Source organism: Salvia hispanica, chromosome 5 (genome assembly GCF_029641045.1).
Source record: "Salvia hispanica isolate PSC_SH4W2 chromosome 5, Shi_PSC_v1, whole genome shotgun sequence".
Classification (NCBI taxonomy): Eukaryota; Viridiplantae; Streptophyta; class Magnoliopsida; order Lamiales; family Lamiaceae; genus Salvia; species Salvia hispanica.
The window spans coordinates 518,806-541,180 of record NC_142696.1 but is presented as its reverse complement, the minus strand read 5'-3'; the positions used below and the strand labels follow the sequence as shown (position 1 = coordinate 541,180).

At 36.8% G+C, this 22,375-nt stretch overlaps 4 protein-coding genes across 4 annotated transcripts; 2 read left to right on the top strand and 2 right to left on the bottom strand.

Moving 5' to 3' along the window:
* Nucleotides 1–182: 182 nt before the first annotated feature.
* Nucleotides 183–4,751, bottom strand: LOC125188042 (uncharacterized). Its single transcript, XM_048084779.2, has 6 exons — nt 4,418–4,751; nt 3,801–4,087; nt 3,498–3,590; nt 3,350–3,421; nt 3,103–3,219; nt 183–1,498 (listed from the first exon to the last, which is right to left on the bottom strand). Exons 1-6 carry the CDS (start codon nt 4,683–4,685, stop codon nt 380–382), a joined length of 1,956 nt encoding a protein of 651 aa, XP_047940736.1. The 5' UTR covers nt 4,686–4,751; the 3' UTR covers nt 183–379.
* Nucleotides 4,752–6,771: 2,020 nt separating this feature from the next.
* On the top strand, nt 6,772–9,369 carry LOC125188044 (NADH-ubiquinone oxidoreductase 20 kDa subunit). Its single transcript, XM_048084781.2, has 2 exons — nt 6,772–7,216; nt 8,860–9,369. Exons 1-2 carry the CDS (start codon nt 6,801–6,803, stop codon nt 9,092–9,094), a joined length of 651 nt encoding a protein of 216 aa, XP_047940738.1. The 5' UTR covers nt 6,772–6,800; the 3' UTR covers nt 9,095–9,369.
* Nucleotides 9,370–13,670: 4,301 nt separating this feature from the next.
* LOC125186255 (protein NDL2-like) lies at nt 13,671–17,405 on the top strand. The gene is made up of 11 exons (XM_048082607.2): nt 13,671–13,893; nt 14,761–14,860; nt 15,180–15,277; nt 15,406–15,494; nt 15,739–15,799; nt 15,877–15,963; nt 16,121–16,198; nt 16,284–16,340; nt 16,437–16,492; nt 16,659–16,794; nt 16,870–17,405. The coding sequence occupies exons 1-11, from the start codon at nt 13,834–13,836 to the stop codon at nt 17,089–17,091; spliced, it is 1,044 nt and encodes a 347-aa protein (XP_047938564.1). The 5' UTR covers nt 13,671–13,833; the 3' UTR covers nt 17,092–17,405.
* A 221-nt stretch (nt 17,406–17,626) lies between these two features.
* Nucleotides 17,627–21,165, bottom strand: LOC125186254 (homeobox protein ATH1-like). The gene is made up of 5 exons (XM_048082606.2): nt 20,187–21,165; nt 18,694–19,675; nt 18,255–18,607; nt 18,113–18,173; nt 17,627–17,958 (listed from the first exon to the last, which is right to left on the bottom strand). The coding sequence occupies exons 2-5, from the start codon at nt 19,660–19,662 to the stop codon at nt 17,794–17,796; spliced, it is 1,548 nt and encodes a 515-aa protein (XP_047938563.1). The 5' UTR covers nt 19,663–19,675; nt 20,187–21,165; the 3' UTR covers nt 17,627–17,793.
* Nucleotides 21,166–22,375: the final 1,210 nt, after the last annotated feature.

Below are 22,375 nucleotides of genomic sequence, written 5' to 3'. Positions count from 1 at the left end.
TGTTGGTGTTTTGCTGAATATAATCTTATTCTATATCGGTAAAGTAGTTATGGTAATAACAGTAGGAATAAATTTAAAATAGTGGATAATTGATCGTCAATATTCGAGCTCTTAAGCGGGCGCATCCAATATAGAATCAGTATATACACGCAGTGCCAGCTCTAAATCAAAATTCACAAAAATAAATAAAACACACCCCTTTCTTTATCAAATAATATCAGTTTGTTATGAAAACAGAATTGTAAAACAAATACCATGGTGAAGATTGACAAAATTCAGAATCTCCGGTTATCAAAAACCAAACTTAACGAATGTAGAATAGACAAGAGACACTAAAAGAGGCAACAGCAATATACCCAAGTACTAGTCACTTGACCCATCAAGCTGGCGGTGATGCTTTGGCAGACCCGGTGGGCGGGGCAGATTGAGGTGGGGGAGTAGTAGAATCATACGCTCCACGTGCATCACCACCGGCTGAGCCATCAGCAGAAGGGTAAGCTGGAGGCTGGGAATATCCAGCAGCGCCACCGTAAGCGCTGTTGTAGGCTGCAGCCTGCTGTTGCCCATAGCCAGGTTGGGTAGCCGCTGCTGCTGCGTAGGGTGGAGCCCCATACCCTGCCTGGGATGTAGGATAAGCCGCCGTCTGAGCATAGCCAGCATGTGCTGCAGCAGGCTGCGACTGAGAATACCCAGACTGTGCATAGCCAGCGCCTTGAGAGCTAGGTGACTGTTGTGGTTGCGCATAGGTTGCCTGGCTACCCGGTGGTTTTTGCGCCTGGGGAGGTGCATAGCTCGGGGGGGTTGTCTGGGATCCGTAACCACCTCCATAACCTGGCTGGTTGGAAGCTTGAGGTGGATAGTTGGGATTAGCAGCAGGTTGACCTCCGGCATTGTATGACTGCCCAGATGCAGGCGCTTGATTGGCTTCATCCTGTGCTCCATAAGATGCACCAGGTGTCGGGTTAGAGGTATTGCTACTTTTAGAGTTATATCCTTGCTGCTGGTTCTCGTATCCTGCAGCGGGATTCTGCTGAGGCTGGCCGTAACCAGCTGCAGCTGCACCTGTTGGATAACTACCATAGCCATACTGGCCGTAGTGTCCTTGACTGTAGGCTTGAGCCTGGCCATAGGCCCCGTAGCCATATCCTGAAGCATCAGTGGGAGCAGCGGGACCCCCTTGGGCAGGCTGTTGCTGTGGAGGTTGCTGCTGGTTATAGTAATCATACCCGGCACCCTGGGGGGCTTGCTGAGTTTGGGAAGCAGTCGACGGGTCCCAGCTGGTTGGGTATCCGCTAGAGGTGGATTGTTGAGGATAACCGGAATAGGGAGGCTGATTCATGCTGTATTGTGGTGGTTGACCAGGGTATGCACCAGCTTGAGGGTAGCCATAACCAGGTTGTTGCATTGGCGCGCCGGGCTGCCCCCAGTTAGAAGGAGGTCGAGCTTGGTATCCTTGTTGAGCATATCCTCCAGACATTGATGAATTTCTATTACGATTCTGCACGATTATTTTAAGCACAAATGAACCAAGAACACTTGTCACATACTTTTCAGGCGTCACATTAATTCAGTGTTGACCTCACATACAAATTCAAACCAAATATAAGCAGAAAAAACAATAAAAGATATACCAACATAATATTTGCATGAAGCCACATATTCTAAGCACAATATACATAATACAGTTGCATGAAGACAAAAGATTTTGCCTACATACCGTTATGGTTGGTCGTATTATTGGACTACTCCCGCAGAAGCCCATCCTCTCCTTATTCAAGGCGAAAAAGTACAAAAGAAAATTGCAAATACTACACAAACTAAACCAACAAAACAAGCCAATAGGTCTCCAATAGACAACACATGCAAAGACTCTAAATTCCAAGAATAATCATCTGTCTACTCCAAGACACCAAACTTTGGTATTACATTCAATAACGAATTACATGATCTAGATTCCTGAAGATGTATAAGACACCTGGAATTGAATAGTAATGTAGTAACAAGCAATTTCACTAGGATAACAGACATTCCCGTTCTTATACTGCTTCTTTTAACAGACATTAACAAAAGATCAATTGATGGACTCAGCATGACTAGAACAAGTGAGCAATGGAGATATATTCTGGGTATATAATTATTAATTAAGAGTATACTTGATGCTATAAGAATAAGTATACTACTTGTTTACCTTTAATAATGGGCTCACTAAAGACCTGCACTGTCCAAAACAGTTTGCTTTGCTAAAATATATATTGCCAATACATACAGGTTAATATAATCATGGGGTGAAGTGACTAAAGAGTATGTTTGCAAACAGAAGATCAATAATTTGCTGTCTCATGGTACGGATTAAGAGTAGCAAATGGTATGATCCTCCATCCAGGGATCATTTTGACAGTAGTAGCAGATGAAATCTGCAAGTTTTTTTATTCACAATGCACAATAGGGTAGGCAGAAAGAAGGATTTGCAATCTAGACAATTTAGCAGGGAAATGACCAGTATTGACAATATTTCAGCAGTCCAGTACTATTAAAGGCAAAGTGACAAGATTTTCCAGAGAAATAAATAGAGATTGTTCCATGCTCTGTTGCTCTAGGAATATTAACGAGATAGATATAAGCATGATTGACTTTACTTTATTTTAGTTATGGAAAGAAAAAATTGAACAAATACAACAGCTGATCCAATGAGCTAAAACAAAGTCCCATTGAAATGAGCTAAAACAGAGCTTTGCAAAAGAGACAAGATGAAGCACAGAGATATAATTAACAACTTATCAAGTCAACCGACATTAAATTCAAACCATATAAATAGGAAAAAAATACTTTAAAAAATCAATAAACATAACAGTGATTAAAAAAAAAGTACCTTATTCAAACTAAGACAAATCTTTTAATTTTATAAATAAAAAGTGCTAAATGTTACTCCTACTAGTTAACATGCTGCACGATCTACATTGCTCAGACAGGGCCATTTGTAACAGCAATATTTTAGTGTTGTGAACAAATAGATTCAAGTACTTGTACTTCCTTTGCAGGCAATCCTAGCAATGAACACAAGTGTAAAAAGAAGAAACAGGACAGTGCAATCATTGGACAAACCTCACTGATGACTTCATCTACTAATAGTTTAGCAGCCTCGATCTGCTCACTAGTTCCATCAATTTGGACAGTCCTCTCCTGTGACGTATCACCAGGTGGTAAATGCAGAGGTATGACCTGCAACGTTTAGGAAATAATCTTTTATGATGACACTGCTACATCTTAGATCAACATGCAACCTTGCCCGATCTAGGAAACAGGATATTGGTGACTGGTGAGCAATGGAACTGGGAATGGGCAGACCAACCTGAATGCGAGCCCCGGTCCTTGTTTGCATGCTTTTAATGGTTTCACCTCCTTTACCGATAACAAGTCCCACCTGAAATTTGGGATCAACTACATGCAAACTGGTACATAGATAGCTAGATATCCCATAAATACAATACACCTATTACCTTGTTGTTGGGGATCTTCATCACAAACTGCTCAGCTCCAAATGATTGACCACCCACACGCCGAGAAGTTGATCCAGCTCCACCAGCCTCAGCCTGCATGTAGCATTTACTTAGTCAAAAATATGTTAAAACTGATAAAAAAATATGGGAGGTATTTCTGCCAACTTCTAAAGAAACTATTACTAATACTCTAATAGAAGGGCGACTAGAAACTAGGTTGCACAAAGCTGTGGAAGTACACTCAAAAGAGCATTCTTAAGTATCCAAGATTCTGTAAGTAATGAAGTAATTCAACCAACATACCTCGGAAAGTACATCTTGGATAAGCTGCTCTGCTCTGGCTATCTGATCAGGAGTACCCATGAGATCAACCCCTCTTGTAGGGGAATTAGGGTCTGCATCCATGTCCCTAGTGACCTGAATCTTAGCTCCCGACTGTTGCTGGAGGTATTTGATAGTCTCCCCTCCTTTGCCGATTATCACACCCACCCTCCCATTTGGAATATCAATCCTCTTGCTTGGACCAGGATAACCTGAGGAGGAGCCTTGTGGTGGACCACTAAGACCATAACCTGAAGGCTTCTGACTACCTGCATCCAAAGAGAAGTTAAAACAGGTTTAAGATGCTTCATCCTAACCAGTAAGTCTTAATATGACCTTCCAAGATTTGAGACAAGTAGGAGGCTAATAACAAACCCTAAACTCATAAGAACTGATCAAGAATCACGAATTCTTTAACCTTGTTGCCAATACAGCAGTCAATATTTGGAATTTAAGGACATAATCACAGCCACAAGCAGAGCAATTACAACACAAAACACGAGATGCATAAATAATGAAGAAGTTTTAGCTCAGCGACGAATTAAACAGAATAATTAGGTTCGCTCCTAAAAGATAAGAAAAAAAGAGAAGAGGCATACTATAATCGCTGGAATCGAATCCTCTGCCACCGTTCCCCACATTCTCAACTCTGGCTCTCTTCGTCGGATCAGCGTTGTTCAGGAATCTCGCGGCGATCTCCTGCGCCTTCAGCGTCGCCAGCTCGATTTCGCTCAGCTGGGGAGGCGCCGCCGCGTCCGGCGCCGACGAGAATCCGGTCGACCTGCGCGCAACCGGCGACAGTGAATCCTCGTACTTGCGCTTGTTGGAATCGGCAGCGGCGGCCGGGTAGAGCAAATCGTCCGCCATTTCGAAGCCGAAAAGAGGGGAGCAGCAAAAACCCTTGAGTGAGAGAGGAGAGAGGAGACAGGAATAAAATAAAGAAGCTTTTATAGTAGGGATATTTTTTTATCTTGGGAGTAACAGAAATTAGTGGAAAATAATGGACTGAAATTTTATTAGGAGCACTACTATGGGTGATTTGTATTGAAACAAAATCTTAATCTAAAGTGATTTGCAAATTCTATATTTGCATTTTGGCATCTTTTGACACAATGGGTGGCTACGATATAATTTATCAAAATGGGCATATTGTATTATCTATAAAAAAGTATACAGTAGTACACGGAATATCGATATATTACTAAAATTTTCCGAATGATAGAGTAAATATAAATTCAAAATACGTAGGGGTGTTCAGTTTGTAATTGTATCTGGGATTAAATATGCAATGTGTTTGGTTCATGAGATTCAATCTCACAATTCAATTCTAGATATATATTAGGATAATTAGTCATAGCTAACCCGCTATGACTAAAATAATCTCACAACGCAATCCTAAATTATATTTATTATTTTATCTTGAAAACCGAAACCAATATAGTGTATTATCAGTATAATGTTAATTTTGTAGTATAACAAAAATCAATACATATCATATTTTTACGGTTATATATCAAACACTACAATATAAACCGAATTCAATATGTTTTAGTATACAAAAATGCATACATTTATCGTATCAACATCCTATGGCATTGTATCACATCGTATTGTATTTCGACACTCTCGATATTAGTTCATTAGATAAGAGAAGCGTAATGCATTAACATTTATATTTTTTAATGTGATATTCACGCTAATATTTATTTGAAACTACTATAAAAGATATTGTTAACATCAACATAATAATGTAAGTGTCATTCAACGGTTTTTTAATGAGAATTTGGTAAAGTAAGAGAGATATGAAAAAAAAAATGATCAAGTATGATAGAATGGAGAAAATGTGGAAAACATAAGAGAAACTTTACATTTTTAAAAACTAGACTATTTTTTGTGGACATTCTAAAATGACAAAATGAGAATAGCATGTTATTTGAATGAAATTAACCGGTCATATAAATTTAAAAATGAGTAACATAATCTTATATAGTAGAGTTTTTATAGAAGAACAATAACTTCCATCGCAAAAAGAACATGTTTTTTCGCCCATAACTCGTTTAAGGCCATCATGGCCTCAAGCCCAATGATAGTCCATTGAATTATTTACTATTCAAACAGCCCAATTTATAAACACACTTGACATATTTATCTGGTTGAAAATGTTTGGTACAATAAAATATGTTAAACCCAAACTTTATTTGCTCAATAATTTAATCTCTCCAATCGACCGACTTAACATGTTGCCCTTGTCTAGCCACATTTCCATGGCGGCATCCCCACAAATCGTAAAGCCCACACTTGAACACACCAATATATATTTAGACTCATTTAATTTCAATGGTAAGATGTATACTACAACAATTAAAGTAATAAATACCTTTAAATTATTAAATATGATCAGACTTAGTTATACTTTTAAATACTAAATATCGATATTACCAATTAAGTAAATATTTTTGATAGTTTAAATTAATCTCGATTGAGTTTAGTCAACAACTAGTGCTATTTAGAGATAATTCAGTCACACCAATCCAAACCGAATAAAGTTAACGACATATCAAGTGTAAGGACGTGATCAAATGCAAACTCTAAATATTGTACGAACTCCAAACTATGATATGGACCGTTAGAAAATATCAACAGATCATAAAATAATAGCAACAAAAAATGTCAACAAAATGTCAACGGTTGATATTGTGTTGACATTGTATTGATATTGTGTTGACATCAAAATTTGGAAATTTTATATTATGTTGATATTGTGTTAAAAAAATTTGGAGTTTATATATGAGTTTGCATTTTATCACTACCCATTAAGTTTATTATTAAAAATGGTAAAAAAAAATTGAATTTTTATCAATAGATTTGAAATGAAAAATAGGGAAAACTAAAGAGCAAATGGACGAAATTAGCCTCAACACATCGCATATCAAGCCCAATCCGTTTACCTCAGTTGATTTCTTCGCAAATTCGAAGGGGAAAATGGCTCAGCTAGCCAGAAATGCAGCTCGTCTACTCCCTCAAACGGCGCCGTTTAACCACCGCGCAGCCCTAGCTTCGATCCACACCACCACCACCTCCCTCGCCGCTGCTTCCTCCTCCACGCCGACGCCGTACTCGCCCTCTCTCCCGCCGGCGGGATCCTCCCCGCCGGGGATGTCCAAGGCGGCGGAATTCGTGATCTCGAAGGTCGACGATCTCATGAACTATGTCCGCCGCGGCTCCATCTGGCCGATGACGTTCGGGCTGGCCTGCTGCGCCGTGGAGATGATGCACACCGGCGCCGCGCGCTACGATTTGGATCGCTTCGGGATTATCTTCAGGCCTAGCCCTAGGCAGTCCGATTGCATGATTGTCGCCGGCACTCTCACGAATAAGATGGCCCCTGCGCTCCGCAAGTAAGCTTTCTATAGTTATATGGCTTTTCCCCAATTTAATTGGCGAAATATTCATGTATGTGTGTGGATGATATGCTGTTAATTTTGATTCGATATTTTCTATACTGATTTAGCTGGTTTTAATTCGGCTACACAATTTGCCTTTTCTGAGTTTGTTGAATGACCTTAAATCGCCTCTTTTGTATGCTACCCCCATTGCATAAAATGATAAAATTGATTTCGAGGAATCGTGGATTATCACTATTTATTTTCCTCATAGCTTGTTTCGAGAAAATAGTGATGTTTGTATTGGGCCCGGGGAAGTTGGAATGGCTTGTTACTAGTTTGATATTGGGAGATTAGGTTGTGAGTAGCACTCGATCAAAAACTCTGCATTAGCTTCAGCTGCTATGTTTCCAGTTACGTGCAGTCACAGTTATGCGGTAGCTATTTGGTAAATCACATTTTGTGACATAATGACATTCTCTTAATTGGACAGTACAAGTTGTATTATGAACTTTTTCATAGTTTCTAAAATAATGGATTGCAAGTGGCATGGAGTATGTAGCTGTGTGATAAGGGCGTTATACCCATATCACTGTGCTTTTGCGAAAAATGATGGATATCATATATTGCAAGGAGGGGATAATTAGTAGTAATTGATTTAATTTAACTTTTAGATTAATCCCATATGCTATGTATATCAATTGGCTGGTACTAATACATGGGTGACAGGGACATAATATGTAGGTTTCTTTGCTTAGAAACTAAGGCTTGATATAAGCTTTAGAGGATGGGGATAGCATAATTAGCACTAGGCTCGTTAGTGCCCTCTCCAGTCTAGTCCATCTCAAATGCGCAATTATAACAGTTCATGGTGTGCTGCTCTTGCAAGTTGCAACTCTATTTGTCATTATTTCATTCCTTTTGTATACTTACATGATATTGGGTTGACCCTTTTGTGTGGTTATTGGGTTGGAAACTGTCTGGTGTATTCTCTATTTTGTGGCGTGCGGTTCCTCCCGTATATGCTTCTGTTACATTTTTAAGACCCATCCAACACCTCTTAAGATTTCGCATCCTCAACCCTAATAGTCATGATTAGGATTTAGGATCACCCATTACTTCATCCTGTACATTGAAAACCATTTCCTTAAGATGATATTTTTAGTTTACAATAACCTATTATCAAACTGGATTTTGTGGAGTCATTATTGGTCATGACTAAAAATATGATGGCTTTGCACATAATTTTGAATCCTACGTGTGATTTTTTAATACAATCCTATGCCGTGAGTCAACCTTTATCGAGGGCTCAAGCTTGAGCCGTGTGGCTTGAGCCTTTTGAGTCCAACGCAGCCTGCTCAAAGGAAGGGTCACTTTTGAGATAGTCCCAAGACTCAAAAGTAATACTACAACAAAATAATCATGCTAGTGACGGTCTTAATTCTTAAAACAAAAAATAATCAGACTAATGCTTCTAACAATTAGACTCTCTTGTCTTGACTCTTGAGTAATTAGAATATGTGCAGATATGTTAAATATTTTGCTTATGAACCATTTTCTGCATATCTTGGCATAATTTTCGTTGAGTGATGATATGTGCTTTGTCTTGTGATATAAACTTAACATTTACTGGCCACTTGTACCAATTGTATATGCAGAGTCTATGACCAGATGCCTGAGCCACGGTGGGTGATCTCTATGGGAAGCTGTGCAAACGGTGGTGGTTACTACCACTACTCGTACTCTGTTGTCCGAGGTTGTGATAGGATTGTCCCTGTTGACATCTACGTGCCTGGCTGCCCACCCACTGCCGAGGCCCTCCTCTATGGACTACTCCAGCTGCAGAAGAAAATCAACAGGCGTAGAGATTTCTATCACTGGTGGACCAAATAAACTCACAGCTTCGCTATGCATATTCGAATGCGACAAGGTTTAATGGAACCACCAACTGTAGCTTTCTCAAAAAAAATAAATGCCATCGCAAGTGAGAGACTTCATCGGGTGTCACCGGTATCTGTTCCTTGCTAAACTCAATCACTCTTTCCTTTTTAAGTTACTTTTGATCTATGTATTGTTTTTGTGATATGTCTCACTCTTTCCTTTTTAATTTACTTCGGATCTATGTACTGATTTTGTGATATGTCATCGAGTGGATTGTTTATTGATCATATTTGTATTAGTTTCAAGTAGAGTAAAGTATTGCTATTTTGGTCTTAAACATATGGCCGATTTACGATTTTGGTCCAGAACATTCATTTTTTTGAAAATCGAATCCAAAACATATGAAAATGTTGTCGAATAGGTTTTTTTTTACGGTTTACGTCATTTTTGACGGTTAACCGTCAATTAGTGAAAATTTCACCCAATTAGTCGATTTTTTATTATTGTAGCTAATTTTGAATTTTTTTTTATATATTTTTGGAATTACATGTAAAAATGTTAAATAAAATAAATGGACAACAAATTACTACAAGATAAAGTAGTCCTTCATATTCATTATCTACTTCCAATTGGTCCTTAATATTTTTAACCACACCCCAGTGCAAACTTACAGCCGAAAAATTTTCTACTCCCTCCGTTCCACTTTAGGAGTCCCGGTTGAGTTCAGTACGGGTTTTAAAAAATGTAAAGGAAAGTTGGTGAAAAAAGATAGAGGAATGTGGGTCCTACTTTTTAATATTAGTTTTATAATAAAATGTGAGTGGAATGTGAGGTCTAATACCATTTATGGAATATTTCAACCGGGACTCCTAAAGTGGGACACCCAAAAATGGTAAACCGGGACTCCTAAAGTGGGACGAAGGGAGTAGTGGTTTTTGATTTGATACATTATGCGTAGTTGTGACAAGTTAACAATTATGTGATTGTTTCTTCGTCGACAATAAGACAATAATCTATGTCAATAAGACATCAAATAGAGGCAATAAATGAACAATAAATTACAAGACAATGTAGTCCTTCATATTCATTTTCTACTTTGAATTGGTCCTGAACATTTAACCACACCCAGTGCCAAATTATATATTAAAAAAAATGCTGTCATAGGCACTGCATCAACCCTAACACCATCAAAACTCAAAAACCATCAAAACCCAATAACCAGCGAAACCAAGTATTCAATGTCGTCTTCAACTTCTGGAATCAGATAAGAATGGACTTCCGCGTGAGAACTAGGGTTAAAAGAACCCAAAAATCCTGATTGTGCCGACTGGCCTTGTTCGTTTTGCTTCAAAGAATCGTTCTTTTCAGAACTACAAGTAGCCGATGGACCTTTGCCGGTTTCATTTTTCAGGCGGATGTGTGGACTTCTTCTTCCTCGCATATGCAACTTTCACGTCGACGAGATTGTCGCTGCAATGGAAGTTTGGGTATGACGACTTCCAACTCATGGCAAACAACACAATAATCGGTCAGAATCGTCTGGTTCCTGGTCGGAATCAGAACTAGGGTTTATTTGGAGAGTGACGATACAGAAGAGAGAATTTGACATTTCGTTTTTTTCCTCAGATGAAAAGTTAAAGAGATATTAAGTGAATCTAGAAGATTTGCTATTCAAATTCAAATATTAAAAGTTGTGTTATTTAGTAAAATAATTACCTTAATATTAACCTACTAATAATCTCATATTACGTCTAACCGGATCAAATTTGGACAAATTGACGGTTGACCGTAAAAAATGACGGAAACCGTTAAAAAAGGACCTATTCGACAACATTTTTGTATGTTTTGGATTCGATTTTCAAAAAGTGAATGTTCTGGACAAATACCGTAAATATGTCATATGTTTAGGACCAAAATAGTACTTAACTCTTTCAAGTAAAATGCTTCATTTGTGAGATTGATATATTGAAAAGTGAACATTGGTTTAAAAAAAGGTACTACGAAATTATCTCCAACATATTCATGATAAACATGTATTCTCTTTTGAAGTTCAAATTTTACCGTTGGAATTTCACGTTTGCTTCATCTTCTGATTTATAATTTCTTAAATATTTTTTTTCAAATTATAGTTTTTCAGGATCAAACTATTATTCGGGCCATGCTTGAGCAATGAAAAAAATCAAGTTGTGGGCCTAGTATTTCTAAACAAGACTTAGTAAATGTTAACCGAGATAAAAATGTAATCTATCTATACATATATAAAAGACGAGTTTTGGAAGTAATAACATAAATACTATTGAGAATTTGAAAAAGGTTTTCTAGTATATAATATAAATTATAAGCATTAAATAACTTAATATATGAGAAATATTAATATGGCTCTTCATTTCTTGATGAATTGTCTACTAAAATATAACACATGGTAATATTAATGACATTCATGACATTCATGACCACATTTATACTTTATTAGCCACCCACTAAGTCTAGAAGGTGTAAAAGGTTTTAGAAGAATCTCATAATTTTTTTGGACAATAAATATATGACATTTGATCTCTTTGTTGTTGTTGATGACGATGCTTTTGATCTTTTGTGTTACTTTTGCAACACAATTATTATTACCAAATGGTAATCCTTCCTGTCCCATGGTAAGCCAGACACTTCTTTTTTACACGTATTTAATTTTTTTTAATAAAAATAGATAGCGATTAAAGTTAGAGAGAATAAAGAAGAATACTGGAGTATATATCTATGAGCGTAATTTGTATACCTCGTAGTATTTTTTATATCATCCAACAAGTTTGCACTATAGTTTTTAGGGTGATATGTATTGATGACTTTACGTATTTCACAAATAAATGTTAGAGTGTCCACAATAGACCAGCCGCGGCGGCCGCCGTGTTGCGCGGCGCAGCCGTGGTGGTCTATTGCAAGCCGGAGGGGCGCCGCTACGCATGGGGGACAACGAGTACCCGGCGGAGCCGTGTGGCGGGCGGCGGGCGGCGGGCGAGATGGTGGTGCCGCGGCGGTCTATTTCGAGCCGTGCAACCATCGCGGCGTTATTTTCTTTAATTGATTTTGCTATTTTTATCTATAAAATATCTATTCGCAATTCATTTTTTTCATTCCATTTTATTCTATTTATTTTTGTCTAATTAATTTTGTTTTAGTCTAATTAAAATATACCAATAATTAAAAAAAAAATAAGGCGTGGTTGTGATGTGACTGAACAAATTTTATGTGACTGAGACATGACTTTGATGACTAAGCTGACTATATCCACTATCGTGGATACTCTTACCCAGTGGAATTACTTCTTTTGATCACTTTCCATGATCGATATATTTTCTCACTCCTTTGAAAAAGTGTAATGTGAAAATTATTGAATTATTAAAAAGTGTCCTAAAAGTTAATGAAATAAGATGAGACACCACACTTATACAATAAAGAAAAAGGGAAGGTCGTTAATGCAAAGGACCATAACTTTTAAATTCAACCACTTAAAAAAATAAAAAATTCAACTACATATTCTACGGTATGCAGTAAATTGACCAATATTAAAATTGGAGTTGATATTCCATGGATCACCAATTGATGTCTCTGATTTAATTTGTCACATTCTGTGTTTCATTTTTTATTTAAAATTGAAAAGAAATCTCATACATATAGGTTATATTCCAAAGTTTCGAAACATGAGTTAAATTATGATTTGGGGCACCTTAATGTGTCGAATAATCAATGATTTTAATCTCATTTGTATGTTATACTTATTCTGTATCTAGCTACTAATGATATCAATAATAACAAATTACAATAGATAACTAATGACGCAAAATAGCCTTTGGATACACATAAAATTGATTACAATCATTATGTGTTTACCAACAAAATCAAGTGTGTTTTTCATGATTAATTAGTGTATACTCAAGTTTAAATATGACTTGTTAACGATTGCGAAGCAATATTTTCAATACATATGAAAAATTTCGACGAACGAATAATCAAACAAATATTATTGATATCTTCGAACAATCAATTTTAGCTAATTCTTATGATTTTTTTTTATGTAAATCTATATCAGTTCATGAATTGTAGTAGTATATAAATATTCACACCGAATAAATAACTTTTTCTTTTTTCCGTTTTCAATAATTAAACACATGTGAAAAGATATGGAGACGACCAATTTGGTTAAACATCTCACTCTTCCACACTCATATCATGTTTGGATTGCTCAAACACAGTAAAATATGTCTACGATGATTGGCTTTAATTGGTCAAATTTTATTAAATTCTACTATTATTTCATTCGAATATATCATATCTAAAATAAAATATCGATAGTGATTTGTCAATTGCCACGCCTACAATAAACATTGAATTTGATTAAATTCTATTTATTACATAGATATGACTAGTTGATTTAAAAGGAAAAAAGGAAGTCAATAAATACATTGATCATGGAGTATTTAAGGAAAAGTAGTATATCTCATTGGGCCCACTGCATTTGCGATAGAAAGCCCAACGCGTTGGTGACTCAGTGACTCGTTTCGCAGAATCGGTTACTCAACTCACCGTCTATTTATATCAGCTGAAACGAGAGGGAAAAACACTGAAAATCCAAAACTAACAATTATAAAATTGATTTTGCGAAATTTGGAGAGAGTGAGAGATAGTTTATAGCCAAATCCAATGCGTCTCGAATTTCGGAGATATTTAGAGAGTGTAGATTTTAGATTATAGAGATATTAATGGCAGAGCAGAGTGATTTCGTCTGCGTTGATATTGAGCCGGATCTTCTCGCCGGGAAGGTGAAACTCGAACTGAACTCATATTGTTCATATAAAGGCTTATACACTCTACGTAATGTCATTTATATCGCTACATTTTTGTTGATCAGATTTGGATTTCAATAATTTGCAGATTGTTTATTAAGTGCGGATTGTATTTCACTGTGCAATCGATTTTTTTTTCTGTTAGTTGATCATGATCTTAATTTTTCGAAATCAAGTCCAATTATAGTATTTTATTCAATTTTAAAGTGCTTTGAATGAGGTAACATTATTTGCTTTGCCATTTTTTTGGGATTGGAACTTCATCTAGCAAATTCTCGTAACTACGATTATTATTTGGATTGAAAGGCAAAGTTGCATGCTCTTTATAAACTGGACTTCGAATTTGGCTGCATTGTTGTAGTTTGCATCATTGCATGATCTCTTGGTACGATCATTTTGACCAAACAAGGGAAACTCATAAATTGCTAGCTGGATTTCTGTGTTCTCCTTAACACTTGTGAGCAAATTTGATTTCGGAGAGAGTTATGTATCTTGCTAGCTGGTATTGGGCATATGGATAGGTATGCAAGTAAATTCTTATTGGTTGTAACGAAGCAAAATAAGCATCTTGGGGAACTAGATACTTCTATGATATAACCAAGAAAATAATTGAAGTTTTGCTTATATGCTAGCTGGAAATTCTTGAAAGGAACAAAGCACATGTGAAATTATGTAGGGAAGCAAGTAGTAATCTTCACTAAAAGATTGTTCCAAATTGTAAAGCAATTCTTATGGCATTGAGTTGTAATGAAATATCTGACCTTCCTTGGCATTAGGATCTCTCCTCTCCATCTCTTTGAATAATAATGATTTGATAATCTCTGGTTTTGATATCTCCTACAGGAACATATTGTGAAAACTAGCTACGGCTCTTTGTCGGTTGCTGTTTTTGGAGACTGGGACAACCCAGCACTAATTACTTACCCCGATTTAGCATTAAACTGTAAGACGATGTCCTCTAAATCGACTAGAGTGAAATATGAATTCGCTGTGACTTGGTTAAACATAAAAACTATATATCTTGAAGCGTGTTGTAATCCTGCTGACACTCACTCATATTGTGCCATTTTTCACAGAAAACATTTTTTTAAAATTCTTTTTATGAAAAATGTTACTTTGTGAGAATTGCTTTGTATGAAGTCCAAGAAGATGCATGATCTCATTGAAGTATTAATTCGTTTAAGGGTATCAAAATATCGCCGTTACTTTTAAGGTGGTAATGGCATCTAATGCTTATTCTGTTTGCATGTGAAACCAACCAGATGTGTCTTGTTTCCAAGGTCTCTTTACTTGTCCAGAAGCATTTTCTCTTCTTCTCCAGAACTTCTGTATCTATCACATAAGCCCTCCTGGGCATGAGGTTCGTGCTCTGGTTACTCAACTACTGGTATTTGTTAATGACTAGTGGTGCTGCTCAGTTGCCACTAAATGTCTTCTGTCTTAATTTTACTGTTTCTTATGTGGTACTTGTATTAAGAGATATTACAGCTAGGAGCTGCAGTAGCTGGGAAGGATGAACCTTCATTATCTGTTGATGACTTAGCTAATCAGATTGCTGAAATCCTTGACTACTTTAGGTACTTATGATGTTTTCTAACTTTGAATTGTCTCTCAAATTCACTTTTTTAACACCTTATCCAGGTCGTTTTTCTGAGCTTTCCTCATTTTGTTTTTCTACATAGTTATATACTATCCCAGTTCACAATTGATCTATTCATATCAAATTTCCTCTGCAGAGCCTCATAATACTTCAATCAAATGTACTAGTAGTATACATATGTTTATAGACATATAGTAAGTGAAGCTAATTGCCTCTTGCAGAGTTGATAAGGTTATGTGCCTGGGCGTGACAGCTGGAGCTTATATACTTACCTTGTTTGCTGTAAGTTATTCTCATCTCTTGCATTTTCATTTGATTTTTGGGTTTTTATCACCATTGTTGTGCCTTTCTGTATGCAGATAAAGTATCCAAAACGAGTAATAGGTTTGATTCTTGTTTCTCCTCTATGCAAAGCATCATCGTGGAAGGAGTGGTTATCCAATAAGGTTTATATTCTAAATTTCCCTTTGTTATATATAACTGACCCCCACCCCTCCTGATCCCCTAAGAAAAGATGAACGCGACAATATGTTCATGTTGCAACACATATTTCTCTCTGGGTGCGAAACATTTTTCCTTGATGCCGGTCAGCTATATATGCAGGTGATATCAAACTTGCTATATATGTGTGGCATGTGTGGTTTGGTTAAGGAGGTGTTGCTCATGCGTTACTTCAGCAAGGTGCATCCACACACATCTATTTCAGTTTGCAAGAAGATAAATTTAGACCAATTGCTGATACAATTGGGAGTCTATGATTTGACAGGAAGTTCGCACCAGCACAGATGTACTAGAATCAGACATCATTCGATCATGTAGAAGAGTTAGTTCCCTTGTCATCCTTGGTTTATAGCCCCATCAAAAACCAAATTTCTTGCACATGCCTCTAAATCCCAAATTCGTGTTACATTAATTGCAGTTGTTGGGAGAGAGACACGGCTCAAATGTTCATCGGTTTCTTGGAGCTATCAATAGGTACCACACATTATATCACAAAGATCTTGTTAACTTCATTACATGGTGCAAACTGTAGTTTCTTGCACCAAAAATAAAAGCTGAACTTAGTGTTCAACGTCTTGCAGCAAACTGTAGTTTCTTGCACCAAAAATAAAAGCTGAACTTAGTGTTCAACGTCTTGCAGGAGATGGGATATTACACACGGCTTGAGGAAACTACAGTGTCGATCCTTGATTTTCGTTGGAGAACACTCCCCTTTCCACCATGAGGCTCTCCACATGATATTGAAGCTAGACAGGAGATTTAGCGCATTGGTTGAGGTACACTCAAATTACTTTCTCCTCTCTCTGAATAGATGCACATATACCATTTCTTAGGACCACACCCATGTATAGGTTCAAGCATGTGGATCAGTAGTTACAGAAGAAAAACCGGATGCAATGCTGGTTCCTTTGGAATACTTTCTCCTCGGCTACGGCTTCTGCAGACCATCTCGATTCAGTGTAAGCCCGAGAGGCCCGTTGAGCCCTACTAGCATTTCACCCGAGCTTTTCTCACCCGAAAGCATGGGGTTAAAGTTGAAGCCAATAAAAACCAGAATCCAGAAAGAAGTATGAGGTCGAGCAAGATCAAAAGCAAGTTTCTAATGGTTTTTAAGTATTCATTTGGTTGGAAGATAATTGATGAAATATATAGGCTGAAAGAATTACTCCAAAATGCTTGGATAAAATATACAAGTAGGAAATCCAGATTTTTTTGGATTTATTATGTGAAGCTGGGACCTTTATTGCAAGATGGTGTTTGATTATGTAAATGCACCATTTTGCAACAGAGGACCCAAAATAGATTAGGAATTACTCTTTGTATTGTTTGTGATGCCTATTGTAAAGCAGAGAGTAAATAATAAATGGTGGGATAATTTTCCATTCAACTTTATTGTTATCAACTATCAATGTTATTATCTTAAAACAGTAAATTCCAATATTGTAATGCATGTAGATTAATTAAAAGTAGAAGAAAAGCACAAGATCAATAAAAAAATAAAAAAATAAAAAATTGATAGTTATATCAACACGAATACAAACAAAATAAATCAAGAATAGTTCATGGAATTATATAGCCTGCATAGGATTTATATACTGGAGAGAAATATACTCAAATTTCCAATTTTCTTGATTTATACTTAGATCCCATTTCGGAGTTTAAGTAACAGTTGTAATGATATCTCTCCATACTATACTATAATACACTGAATATAAATCAAGAAATGCTCAAAGCATTGTAACAAGAAATAACATATATAGTATATACCTTATTTATCAATCTCTTGTAAATCTCCTAGTTTCAAAGCGCATTTGGTTTCTGTGGTTTCCTTCCATTTCTTCATCGTCCTTCCGAGCTTTTCTTCTGTTCATTTCTGCACACATTTCCTCGATCATTGGCTTCCATAGTCGAACACGAGCATTTATAAACCAGTTCGAAACCTTGCAGAGAGATAAGATGTAAACGAGTCAAGCTTGAACGTTGAACATGGGAGTTTTATGTGCAAATGAAGTCAAGAGTTGTCCAAGTACAAATAAATTTATGTGTTCGAGCCTAAAAAGGCGTAACTTCACAATGTAGGACTTTTTTGCATACCTGATTCCTAGTTAGGCCACTTTTCAGAGCTAGCAAGTGCTTCTCCGAGTCCTTTGGATACCTGCAAGATCGAGACATAGATTTCAGACAAAATTTGCATATATCAGTATTATAGGATCCTAGGCAAGGAATAGGGCATTACGGGTGTAGGAAATTCTGAAACATCCATGTCCTCAGTACGGACACAGATGTTTCGGGAAGGCCTCTTTGAGGCCTCAATAGTTGATGATCTCCCTTGCTTAGCTGCTGCAGAGCCCACTGCTTCTGGATGAAGCATGCCTCAAATGACTTGTTTTCTCGTGTTTCTCCCTCCTCGAGATGAGCTCCAATAGCAAGAATGTGGCTGCTGATCCTCTCCCGGAGGTTTTTGTACATGAACGAGATCATGGGGAGAGCAAAACGAGCGTGCAAATTAGGTTCTAGTTCCGTCACAGCATGGAATGCAGAGGTGACCGTGTGGATTTCATCGAGGCATTGGCTGTATTGATCATCAACCTAAGACGAAACAAGAGAATTTATTCGTTTTTATAGACTATACACGTTATCAAAACAAGCAAAATATGAGCAAGGTATGTATATACCATTTGAAGTAGAGATAGCAGATGCTTTTTCTTTGCTTCTAGGCTTGTTTCTTGCTTTGGAAACACAAATGTGTGATCCACTTCAATCCCGTTGGAGGACCCGATTGAAGAAAATGAGACGTTCTCTCCAACATCTTCGACATTCTCTATCGCGTAGCAAGCTATTGCAGCAAGTATTTCTTGCATAGCCTCGAGAAACCTTGATCGCGACAGCAATGGATGGAGTTGGGGCGTCTTGAAGCTCAACGAGTGGTTCTTGCTGCTGCAAGATGTATGCTCAGGCAACGAGTAGCTACTCACACCATTGGAGCAGCTCATCTCCGAGCATTGCTTGTGTGGTGTTGTTAAGTGCCCGTGTAGTACAGATGGCCGTGATGTCACGAGACTCAGAGACAGCTCGTTGCTATACTGAGACGAGTCATGACTGTGGGAACCGAACCCTACTTGCTCCATCACCGGCCATTCCCTCGAGTGACAGGTACGAGCTGGATGGGTCGGTAGAGGAAGGCTAGTCCTTCCAACCACTCTCCTCATGAGCTCAGGTGGGAATGGCAAGCCTCCATAGCCATGGAGCATTGTCTCAAGAGAGGGACCACCAGCGTTTAGGCCGTTCATGGAAGCGCTATATCTCATGTTTTCAAGCGGAAATCTGAGGGGAGCCGGAACTGCCACCTTTTCTTGATGATTCTCAATTAAGGTATAAGGGAAGGTGCCAATGGATGCATTAGGGAGAGGAATGGCCTCCAAAAACCGATCAGCCCCGTGAAAAGGGCTGGTTTGGGGGAACGAGGAGAAACTCAAGGCCCCTCCATTTGCAGATGGGATATTGCCGCAGAAAGCATCGCTTGCTGTGGCAACTCGACTCGTTAGCTGGTCAGCAAACTTGTTTATGGCATCTCCGACTGTGTGAGTCGAGGGCAGCACGAATCCATTAACTATATGATCTCCAACAGTTTCACTTGTTTGCATATTGATAAGGCCACTTTTCCAACATATAACACACAAGAGAAAGAAAAATGCAAAAAAAGTTAGATATTTCAAACGCTACTTTTGAAGAAGCAATTTCAAGAATTTCCAAACCAAAACTGAAAATGTAAATCATTAGCATATTTGCAGAAGCATAGTACAAAATGTTGATATTATCTAGTTTCCTAATGAAAAGCCAACATTTTTCACATTTCTATTTTGATATATATACTACAATACTACATACACAGACAAAATGTTGATAGCTTCTAATTCTATAAAGAAAAAAAAAACCAACATTTTACATTTCTATGTTGAATTATGTCAACTAAAATACTAATATGCCAATTCTAACATCTTCCAAATTTTCTTATGTGTTGCAAAACAGGCATTAAAATGGAAAATCTGGTAAGTATAACATGATAATTATGTCTTTTTTGATCAAGCACAAAGTTTGTTGCTCTTAACAATTACAATAATACTATCAATAAATCTAAATATGAATAATAAGAGAACAAGATACAAACCTTGTTATCTTCGAAGAGGGTATTTTGCAACAACAGATGACAACTGTGTGTGTTTGCCAAAACAATACAAGGATTCAAGGAAATATATGTTTTTTTATTAGCGGCTGTAAGAAACAGACATAAAAATGGAAACTTTGAAGTTTGATTTCTATACTGATCAGTTCCTTCCCTAAAACAGTGTAAAAGTCCAGAAAAATTATAAAAAAAAAACACCTGAAATCTTCAATGTCTGAACTTTTTTACCCTTTTACCTTTTTACGAGAAAGATTAAGGTAGTAAAATAAGCTAAAATGACAATGAAATTGAAAACACAGAATATCTCAGCAGTAAAAATAAGTACTTCAAACTTCAAATTTCAGTCTTCACAAAACCCCACAATGTAGCGAAGAATAAAACTCAAAAAGTGAGTTGTTTTTGCTTGCATGAAGAAGAAAAGGGGAAAAAAAGTGAGATTTCAAGAATGCAAATTTCAAGAAACTGGTGAATTTCAGAGAAAACCCACCAAGAATCATTATCTGTAATGAAAGAGAAGAGAAAAGAGAGGTGCTTTTTGTTACAAGAGAGTGGTCAAACCGGTAGATATTATGATTATCATCATGTTAAAACACAAAGGGCCATAGAATTTCTATAAGTACACAAAATGCATTTTTGAAAGGCAAGAAAAAATGGGCATCTCTGCAGAGATCAGGTAGGAGAGGATTTAAATGAAATGAAATGAAACAAGAGAGAGAGAGAGCATTTATTTGTATGAATAGTGCTCTTCAGTTCCACTCATTTCTCCCTGCAGCCTTTTGAGGGCCCATTTCTCTTTCTCTCTCCAGCAATGATCACCAAAAACAAAATATCTTGATTCTCTTTCTCTGTGGTGAAGCAGCTTCTGTGCATGGCAGGAAGGCCATGGAGTAAAGAAAAGGGGTTTGCTTTTTCTAACCAATTCAATATAGAGAGAGAAGAAAGGAGAGGCATAGCTGAAGAATGAATACTGTTGCACCACTAGTCTACTTTTAGTCCTTGCATTGTTGCCTCTATATGCCTCTATGTATGATATGTAAATATGTAATAATGATGCAAGCTAAATTGGAAGAGTGTGAAAAGGTAGATCTGATGGGGAAATCTTTGACAAAATTTTATCTTTGTGCAGGGCAATTGGCAATTGCAATGGATTTTATTTAATTTTAATAGAGGAGTATATTAATGATATTATTGATCTTATCTTAAGGATTTGCATGGCTGCAAAAAGGAAGAAATAATGTGTTCTGGCTTTGTCATGGTCGGATTCTTGGATTTTGGGGAAGGAAGATGAATTTCAATGTTAGTTTTCCATGAAGAAATTTATTTTTATCGACGACTACTACTACTATTAACATTTGCTTCCTTTTTTGTGATTTCTAAACTCTCTTATTAAACACTTTCTTACATTGGTTATGGGCATGAAATTGATTGATACGTACTACTTTAATTTTCTAACTAATAAAGGAAATTATAAATATCCAAAAGTTTACTTGATTAATCATAATTAGAAAAGAAGCAAATTGCTTGTGGCAAACTAGTTACGTGATCTAGATTATCCCATTATTAATATTAATCCCTATTCACTCACATGATCACACTTAGGTGATTATGAAGAAAACGTTTTACTAGTACTATTTTTTCAATGATATTTAATTTATAAAACGGTAACTAAGCCTTTTCTAGACATTGATTAATATGTACTTTAATTTTTTTAATTATCAAAGGAAATTAGAATTGCTAGAATGTACTTCTTTCACCAAAATAGAAAAGAAAAGCAATTTGCATGTGGAAAATTAGTCATATATCTCGATTATCACATCCTTCATATTTGCGATATTGATATAAAGATTAAAACCCAAACATATCCATTATCATATATAGTAACAAAAATAAAAATTACTAGTAATTCAGAAAAAATAATTATGTAACTATCTCTACATGGGCTATTGGGCATTATCTTTTACGGGCCTCAGTTGTAGTATATCCACCACAATATAATATGGGCCCGGCCTTGGAGTGACTACACCTCCAAATTATTAAGCCTGTCAAATTTTACGGGCCGAGGACAAAATTTTTCCTAGGCTGATAGGACTATTAATTTATTCCGATAATTAATCCAATTTTCTAAGTACAACTAAAATTGGCAACTCTAATAAATCATTTTCTTTATTGGGTGT

Coding starts and splice junctions, on each gene's coding strand:
- LOC125188044 (XM_048084781.2), top strand. CDS start 6,801: ATGGCTCAGCTAGCCAGAAATGCAGCTCGTCTACTCCCTCAAACGGCG. Junction 7,217..8,859: donor ATGGCCCCTGCGCTCCGCAA/GTAAGCTTTCTA, acceptor TTGTATATGCAG/AGTCTATGACCAGATGCCTG.
- LOC125186254 (XM_048082606.2), bottom strand. CDS start 19,662: ATGCAAACAAGTGAAACTGTTGGAGATCATATAGTTAATGGATTCGTG. Junction 18,608..18,693: donor TGCTATCTCTACTTCAAATG/GTATATACATAC, acceptor GTTTCGTCTTAG/GTTGATGATCAATACAGCCA. Junction 17,959..18,112: donor GTGGCCTAACTAGGAATCAG/GTATGCAAAAAA, acceptor TCTCTCTGCAAG/GTTTCGAACTGGTTTATAAA.
- LOC125188042 (XM_048084779.2), bottom strand. CDS start 4,685: ATGGCGGACGATTTGCTCTACCCGGCCGCCGCTGCCGATTCCAACAAG. Junction 3,591..3,800: donor TCCAAGATGTACTTTCCGAG/GTATGTTGGTTG, acceptor TGCTACATGCAG/GCTGAGGCTGGTGGAGCTGG. Junction 3,220..3,349: donor GGACCGGGGCTCGCATTCAG/GTTGGTCTGCCC, acceptor TAAACGTTGCAG/GTCATACCTCTGCATTTACC.
- LOC125186255 (XM_048082607.2), top strand. CDS start 13,834: ATGGCAGAGCAGAGTGATTTCGTCTGCGTTGATATTGAGCCGGATCTT. Junction 15,278..15,405: donor TAAGCCCTCCTGGGCATGAG/GTTCGTGCTCTG, acceptor GAGATATTACAG/CTAGGAGCTGCAGTAGCTGG. Junction 16,493..16,658: donor TTTCTTGGAGCTATCAATAG/GTACCACACATT, acceptor AACGTCTTGCAG/GAGATGGGATATTACACACG.